At 37.5% G+C, this 8,850-nt stretch overlaps 1 protein-coding gene across 2 annotated transcripts; it reads left to right on the top strand.

Moving 5' to 3' along the window:
• Positions 1–2,420: 2,420 nt before the first annotated feature.
• On the top strand, positions 2,421–8,567 carry LOC307020937 (uncharacterized protein). 2 transcript variants are annotated; one of them, XR_013803020.1, is made up of 7 exons: positions 2,421–4,055; positions 5,298–5,463; positions 5,950–6,223; positions 7,294–7,356; positions 7,886–7,953; positions 8,085–8,128; positions 8,504–8,567. XR_013803020.1 is itself a non-coding variant. In XM_079652637.1 (4 exons), exons 1-3 carry the CDS (start codon positions 3,738–3,740, stop codon positions 6,189–6,191), a joined length of 726 nt encoding a protein of 241 aa, XP_079508763.1. In that variant the 5' UTR covers positions 2,421–3,737; the 3' UTR covers positions 6,192–6,223; positions 7,886–8,056. The 2 variants fall into 2 exon arrangements, 1 of the variants encoding a protein (XP_079508763.1); XM_079652637.1 differs by lacking the exons at positions 7,294–7,356; positions 8,085–8,128; positions 8,504–8,567 and having other exon boundaries at positions 7,886–8,056.
• The last annotated feature ends 283 nt before the right edge of the window (positions 8,568–8,850 follow it).

The raw sequence follows: 8,850 nt of genomic DNA, 5'->3' as shown, positions 1-8,850 counted from the left end.
CTTTTTCTCTTTTATTTTCTTATCCTCACCTGTAACTGCTGAGACCCTGAGGAACATGCACACTGGACTGACCTGCTCTGGCAACCTGATTTCCACTGTACGTAATAGTATTTGGTTATGGTATATTATTTATATACATCAAAGGCACAATGCACCCCCCAGAGACACACATGTATTGAGTGGGATATTTTGCATTGGTAATGTGAAATCATCTTTACATACTAGAAAACTGTAGGAGCGGCAACTTGTTTTGAAATTGAATTTTTAATATCCGATAATAAAGTTGATCTGTTTTCTTTATTCTTCTCTCTTCCAAGCTCCATCCATCACCATTTTCTGTTCCTGCAGGTCCTGCTTGCTAATCAATGCTCATATTTTTTACACAATTACAAATAAAGTCAATATATTGTATGACATGAAGTTGTGCTTCATTCTGAGTCAATAATAAATTAATTCGGCCTTCAACTGCAAAATTATTGTGGACTGCACCGACATCCATGTAGCTGCCCCCCAGTAAGATGAACCAAGCAAAGCTGACATACTCAACGTGCTCTTAAGTTTAAATGAAGAATTTGGTTATTAGTAATTAATTATATAATTGTCTCATTGTAGACGAGCAGACAGGGAGCCAGATGAGAAAAGCAGAATATGCAGCTGCCATTTTCCACATGGAAAAGAGAAAGGGCCAAGTGTATTTGAGTGGACAAAAGAGAAATCCCAAATACGAAAAATAAAATTATACAATTTACAGATATGTATACAAATATATATATCCTATATACACCATCATGTATAATGATGGTGTATGATGTAGAAGGAAGTGTGGTAGATAAGTAAATATAGAGTTACATACAGATCCATGTTACAGCAAAAGATGGAATAACTAAGAAGCACGCAGTATAATAATAACTACATGCAACAATTAAATAACTGCTCAGCATCTCCACCACAATCCCAATCTGCCAACCCAGTTTTACGGCATTTCGTGTTCACCAACACGATTTTTAATCTATTGATTCGTGTTCACCAACACGATTTTCCCCTTTTTTTCGTGTTGCACAGCACAATTTTAAAAGCAATGTATTTCTATTGGTAGTCTTTCCCCTTTTTTTTCCTGTTGCACAGCACGATTTTAAAAGCAATGTATTTCTGTTGGTAGTCTCACGGCATTACGTGTTATAGGAAGACCGGAAGCTGTGTGGTTCATAAAAACATGTTCTTACTCAATATCAAGCCACAATTATTGCTTTTATTTAAAATCGTATAATTTCGGACTTTTGTTGCTGTCTGTGAGGAAAATAAATGGGGCTCATTTTTCCTTCTAATTTGTTATTCTTTTCCAAATAACACACTGTTATTTAGTCAACAATAACACACAATTATCCTTGTTTTTATTTATTTGTTTAATTCTATAATCTCGGGCTTTTTTGCCGTCCTTCAGGAACTGAATTTCAAAATAAAAATAACCGGAAAGAGACGTAGGCCATTTCGAGCATCATCGAGTTTAGGATGGCCGAAGACACTACACTACCCATAATCCCCAGCTATCATTTAGTACTACAGTCCCCGTGATTAAACTTCAAGTCGGGATTGGATGTTGGAGTGGCAGTGCGCCAAGGTTACGGAATTGAAACTGGATCGAACGCCGCCCCCCCCCCCAACAATTAGAAGTTGCCAGTATTAAACACCAATTATTAACCAATTAAAATGAACTGATTAAACATCTCTCTGACAGTTTAAACGCATTTCAAGTGGAAGAATTGTTTGTGTCTCTTCTTCGTGTCTCGGGAAGCTGGAAGCTGTATTATTTAAAAAAAATAAAAAATTAAAAAATATATTTTTTAACCATAACGGGTACTTTACACAACATTGAGTCAAACTTATCCTTGTTTTAATCCTTGTTTTATTTATGTTAAATTGTTGTTGTCGGTTAATTTACCATTTTATTTATTTTGGTTCAAGATATCATTATTTTTTATTTATTATTATCACGTTAGATGTTTAAACTTTTCTGCATTTTATAAGGCAATATATACTTTTTGGTTTTTGTCCGTAGGCTACTTAGGTTATTAAAGAGTTATCGTGTCAAAATATAGGAAATGTATTAATATTTTATTGTATAATCGGTACAGGAAATTACACCATTCAGAGCACCACCTATTGGCCAAAGACGCTGCCACCGGCATTGCGATCCATCCTCTGACAAAGTAAGTTGGGTCACTAAAGTCTGATACATGTTTTGCTTAGATTTAATAATTGGGGCTTTTTTTTAAGCCTTTACTCGCATGTTTCATCATACATACTGAACTGTTCTAAGTCTGAGAAATGCTTTCGCCATAATCAGCAAAGCAACATTAATGTGAAATTATTATTATTATTCTAGCTAGCTAGCTCACGTTCAACATAAGCTTAAACTAGTTTAGCTACATTTATATCAGCTCATAGGTGGTGTGTGAAAAATATTTGTCTTAATTACGGCTACATACGTCGGTGTTAAAGTGTGAGTTATACGTTATCTTAATCGCTTTTGTTTTACACATGACAGTACTAACGCTGGCCGACATTTTAATATATGTTTGGGAGGGAGAGGCATAGTCCATGTGCTTGTTACGCGTATGAAACAGGAAACAGGTAAATGAACTCAGTCTGTCTAAAGTAGTTAAACCGTCACAATTTGCATTTAAAAAAGCTAGTTTCACTACATAATTCCCTTTTTCTGTTCTCTCCTGCAGCTCCTGTACCCACACCACAAACCCATACATAGGGGTTTCACAACTATCAATATTTACTAGTCGACTAGTTTTTCAAAATAGTAGTCGACTAGTCGTTACGTCATAATAGAGACACACAAAGAGAGGTTTACAACTGTATTTTCTATTGGAACTCATACAGTAACATTAAACACTGCATTTTAATTTGTGTTACATGGCTGAGTAAATAACAAACACTGGACTCACCAAAATCGACAGCAAAAAACTCTTGTTTACATAAATGCCACGTAAATCCAGTGCGCAACAGCGCATTGCGCAACACTTTATTCGCTGTCCTCCACGATAACGTCCACCTTTCCATATTTTTGGTTTGAACACCAACGCATCGACATGTGAGGGAAGGAGGCTTGATCGCTTTCGGGTGACAGTGTTGCCTGCCAGGGAAAAAACCCTCTCACTCGGGGTGCTTGTGGCTGGAATAGCCAGGTAGCTCCTCGAAAGCGGGGGAAGCGGTGCACGTTTTCTGCCCACCACTCCAGTGGATTATCCATTGTGGGGATATGCGGTGTCCGCTGGCAGTAATCCCGTAGCTCATCATCCGCATCACTGTTGCCTCTGTTCAGTGCTAACGCCGGTCCGTTGCTCACTGGTGGTAGCATTACTGCTAGTGCTAGCTGTCGGCAGCGGGTGTTTCATCTTCAGATGGTTGCGCATAGCAGATGCATTTGTATTGTACTTCAATACAGCTGTACACAACTGACACTTCACTGTGGAGTTGGTTACATCTTCGTTGAAGTACTGCCATACATAAGAATGTCGGACGTGTTTTGAAGCATTTTGCAGCACCTCGTTTACCTCCATTTTTTCCACGACTAGTCGACTAGGGCCTACAGCGCCGACTAGTGGTAAAGGTAGTTGACTAGTCGACTAGTCGATTAGTTGGTGAAACCCCTAATCTACACCATCATAAAACCAACGGCACTTTTAAGAGCCAAACTCAAACCTATCTCCCTATCTAGCTCTCTTATGTCTATCATCTATTTCTTTATTCACCCTTCTATCTATGCTGTGTACTTCTCTACTTTCCTGTGTTTGTCAGTCTGTCTGTTTGTTTGTAATCCCGTGTTAATCATGCCAGGTGGGTCTACAAAAAAGACATGTCCCTTCTGTCAGAACATTTTATTTTGTGCACAGAAGATGTGTGGACATTGCCTTAAGGAGCAGCCAAAAAAGCTGCGCCTTGAGAAGAAGCTCAAGAGGTTTGATGAGAAGCGAGGGGGTTGGGTGTCAGGGCGGAAGAAGAACCACAACATTGCTTCCATCAAGGATGAAGCCATTGTCTTGGTATGTACACTTTTTACTGTATGTTAAGGCCCGGACACACCAAGCTGACACCAAAGAACTGACACAGACGGACCCTGACTGTTTGCCAATATATTGGGCCAGGATCAAGTTGAATGTTGTTTTTATATACATTTATTTCTTAATGATGTTTGTGTCTTATTAACCAATATACACTTTGATATCAACTTCAAATATAGATATTATTGCAAAGGTATTATTTAATATTCTCTTTTCTTTCAATTTTAGAACTACTCTTATCTTGACTTTCACAGCCAAGGGACACTATTTTAATTTAACTACACATTTAAATAAACAGAGCACTTCCTTCACTTCCATGTTGTGTTCCATTCTTGCTTATGTACACACTTTTAGACCTTAAAGGTAGGGTATGTAAGTTTGACAAACCGGCTCGAGATCGCTAGAATTTGAAAATACACAACCGGAGAAAATCTGCCACTTCCTTATAGAGCCCCTCCTCCAACACACACGAACGTGCACATTACCAATGAGGGCACGAGATAAGTTTGTGCACAGATGGAAGGCTGACAGGCAGGTAGGCCATCCAGTTACTTTAGCCGGGCCGGCTCAGATGATTGGTCGTGCTTTTTACATTATTACGGCTTCCACAGATGACATTTTTTAATGAATTTTTTGTCAAAGCACTTAAGATATTCATTGCTATCGGGATGTTAAGAGCATTCCATGGAATATAACAAAAAGTGTATCTCGAGCCGGGTTTTCAAACTTACCTACCCCACCTTTAATAAGACTACATCATTGTATGTTACTACTCTATATTACTCTTACGACTGCAGCCACAACATACGGGAACGTTTTACATCGTAGCACGTAATTTGAACAGTGTCAAGCTATGCTTGGATTATATTACATTTTTAATTATGCAATAGTCATTGTAAGTGTTAATTGTTGAGTGGTCACACATTTGTATCTTATTGTACTTTAACTTTAAGATTATAAGGGTTTGAACTGGGACTCAGGATACTGATTTATTTGTATTTTGTGTTTGTCTATAAAATATTTTCTGCTTCTACTGTGTAACCCTTCCTGGTAAATACACGATTCTGCAAAGGCTTAACTCAGCATCTAGGTTTATGAATGGCATACAACTAGATGCTGTCATCAGTAATGTTATAGTTGTTGTTATATAGTTGTTGTTGTTGTTGTTGTTGATGTTTCCTTTCCATTTCTTTAAACAGTAAATATATTATTTTGTCATTACAGCTTGAGAAACTCCATGCCATTGGCTTTAAACCAGTGCTGCTTCTTGGCAAGGAGACCAGGAAGAAGGACGTCAAATGTGAAATCCTAACCCCTCGCTGCACACTGACCGCCTATGCCCAGGATTACCTTGACAAGATAGGCACTTTTTATGAGTACCTTTGTGAAGGTGAGATGCTTGCACTATATCTTCACAGTTCACAGTATTGTGTACACAAAATGTTTGTATCTATGGAGAGCTTAACATTTCCTTATAACCATCACAGGTTACTTATTTGATTGCACTTATGCAAAACACATTTGCGTCAGTCCCATAAATTCTGAACAAAATGTGTGGATGTAAATAATGTAAGGGAACATACATGCACACGTCTATATGTTGTCTACCGACAAATTGACATGTCACATCACATGGAATGTAGACACTAATCGGAAGAATAATATCGCAAAACAAAACCATAAATGGTTGACTGGATAAATACCACTATTTCTCTGCTATTAACTTTGATTGCACACAGTCCTATGACATAACGAGTATATTTTTGACCCTGTCTGGAAACATACCTTAAGCACGCTGTATTTCTTATTTCTAGATATATGAGTTAACCTCTTTGTCTTAAGCAAGTCAAGACCAACATTTGTTTAACTTGCACAGGTTGGACACAGGACTCCACTGGCCAGGTGGTTGCGGAAGATCCTGAGGAAGAGACAGTCACGCTGAACCTCACACCCTGTGACCCATCTGAACCAGAAAACAACTGGCAGGAGGCAGGGACCACAGAGAGCCAGGTGCCAGAGACAAGCACCGTGCAGGTGGAGGTGCTGAAGACCCCCCCCCCCCGTGAAGCAGTGCACCATCATAGAGGTGGGGCAGGAGGAGCAGCCCCAGCGGGATGATGTGAGACAGGCTACCACCACGGAGGGGCCAGGTAATAAAATAGATAGATAGAATCGGAGGGATGAAACCCCCTTTAATGGTCACACATGCAGAGCACACAGCACACACAGTGACATTTGTTCTCTGAGATTTGCAGCTTTTATATTTATAAAAGTCAAGAGTGTTTTCCGATATTTTCCTAAAATATTATTGTAGGTAACTTGTTGACAAGTCATGCTTCTACAATATCTCAAAACACCGAATTGCACTTCTTGCATTTTTGGGAATAATGATTGTTCCAATAGGTAAATAATAATAACAACAATAGCTTAATCTAAATAACAATTTCACCTACAACTTCATAAATATGAAAGGAAAATGGGATACTTGGGTATGTGTATATCCTTTGGTAATCGGATATAAATAAATATTAAACGTTTAGAAAAATACAGTCTTTCATTCCTGAACAGACATGTGGTTACTATATGGTTATACCCTTTTCACCCAAAAATGCAAAGCAACAGCAGGCTTACTTTACATTTGATAAATCACAAAATAAAACTCCTATGTGATTTGGTTTACACACAGAAAGGGTCTTACATTGTAGCGTTGGGCAGTAGGTTGATTACATCAAAATGATTTGGCTCATGTCCATATATTGTACGAGAGGTTGATATCATTAATATTGTGGTCTACCTAAAGCAATCCCTGATCATAGGGGTAAACTTCGAAGCAACTCATGCAACAACGTCATGCAGCATATTTAAACTTTATAGTCAAGAACTGCATTTAGATACGACACTGTCCTATAATGAACATACGGGGAATAAACTTAGGTTTTTGAATCAAAGTTAAATTCATTTAACGTTACAGCACAACATGTTAATATTTATCAAACTATTCCTTACACATAAAGTATGGAGTCAATTATATAGGCAAGACAACAAAACACCTAGACTTCATAGATCAACCTCAATTAAATCGCAATAACAAAAAAATATCTGTACCTAACACCTATTACATCATGTGATGCTGCATTTGTGGGATGTATTTTGAAACTTGAGTTTAAGCTTAACTTGGTATACTGTATGTAGATAGTAATATTTCTTCTTCAACCCACAGCTGACAGGACAGGGTCCGTGAGGGACACAGTACTTGGTCCTACACGCAAAAAGAAAAAGTCAGGTATGTTAACAGTATTAAGTATTTTGACTGATTATAAACATTTGCATGAGTCGAATTGATTGGTATTCTAATAAATCTATCGACATGTACTTTAGCAAAGTGCATGTAAACGCAGTGATTGATGCTTCTTCAGTGAGTTAACAATGCTATATTGTGACCAATAACTATAATTGATACATTATCCAAAAATCCAAAGGGCTTTAATTGTCTAATTAGACTAAAATACATACAGTCATCGTTGATAAGGTGGTGATGAGAATGCTAGGCAGTAAAGGAAGCAGCAGTGCAGTATTTTCTTTGGTCATCTCAGGCTCAGCAGTGGTATGGCCATTCAAACAAGCATCCCATGTTAGGACTGAGAGCAGCTTGGTTCCATTTCAATGATGTATACAGTAACTTTTGACCAGTGATAACAGTGTGGTCACTTTTCATCGTGCAAGTCTGGTTGCTACTTAAGTGTTCATAGTTATATTTATTTTATTTCTAATATGACTAATACTGTATGTGGAACCTGCTTTGATGTTCACAGATTGCTCCTACCACACTCGCCTAGAAACTTTCCCCATCAGGAGTGTAATAAAAGAAAGAATGAGAAAGGTTAGACGGGAATAAAAGTAATGCATAGGGTGTGCTTTATGATTTACAAACTTCCAACACAATTGTTTGCTAAATAGCTAATATGCGTTTGGTCTTTCCGAAATTAGAGATTTGTTTTCTTCACTTGATAGGGAAAAGCAGAAATGTTGGTGGAGTGGGAGCCCTGTCCAGTATGGTATATATCTTCCAGTTACTTGGCTTCATGTCATCTGATGTATTCCCATGTTGGAGAACAAACACATGATATTTAACAAATGCAAAACATCCAAATCTACCACCAGTCCTCTTATATATTTCACTGCTGTTATTCTGAAGCAGCTGAAGTAGTGTAGGAACAAATGATTGTTTAACTTCATTGTTGTTAATGTATTTTTTTTAATTTGTTTGTTAGAACATTTGTTTTCATTTCTATGTTCACTTTTTCTAAATGGTAAATGAAACATTTACTTATATAAATTGAGTTATAAGATGTTTGCTTCACACATGGTTAATGCTTTTCAGAAAGACGAAACCAGTAACTGTAACTAACATTATTCCATTCGGTTTTCAGTGGCAGGAGTGGGCTCATTCCTGGCAGCCGAAGAATTCTCCGGGATAATGCAAAAAAATAAAATCTGTTATTTGAACACCAGTTTTGTTTTTGCACGTTTGTTCTCTTGTTTGTATGCTCCATTTGAGTCATATTTAATATGTTTCTATTAGAAATATGATGAAAACCTCCACCAAAATGCATTTGACTTTTTAGGAAATTACAGTTGAAATACTACATGATTTCATTGTCAGTGATAGGAACACCATAACTTATTTTAAGCATATTCATGTGTGAAATCTGGTACTTTGCCATCCACTGCCTTATCTAATTTGTTTAACTTCCGAAGTATAACGCTTTGGAGGTAG

This window comes from Notothenia rossii (genome assembly GCF_949606895.1).
Source record: "Notothenia rossii genome assembly, chromosome: 9".
Lineage (NCBI taxonomy): Eukaryota > Metazoa > Chordata > Actinopteri > Perciformes > Nototheniidae > Notothenia > Notothenia rossii.
This window is presented reverse-complemented; position numbering and strand designations above follow the sequence as displayed.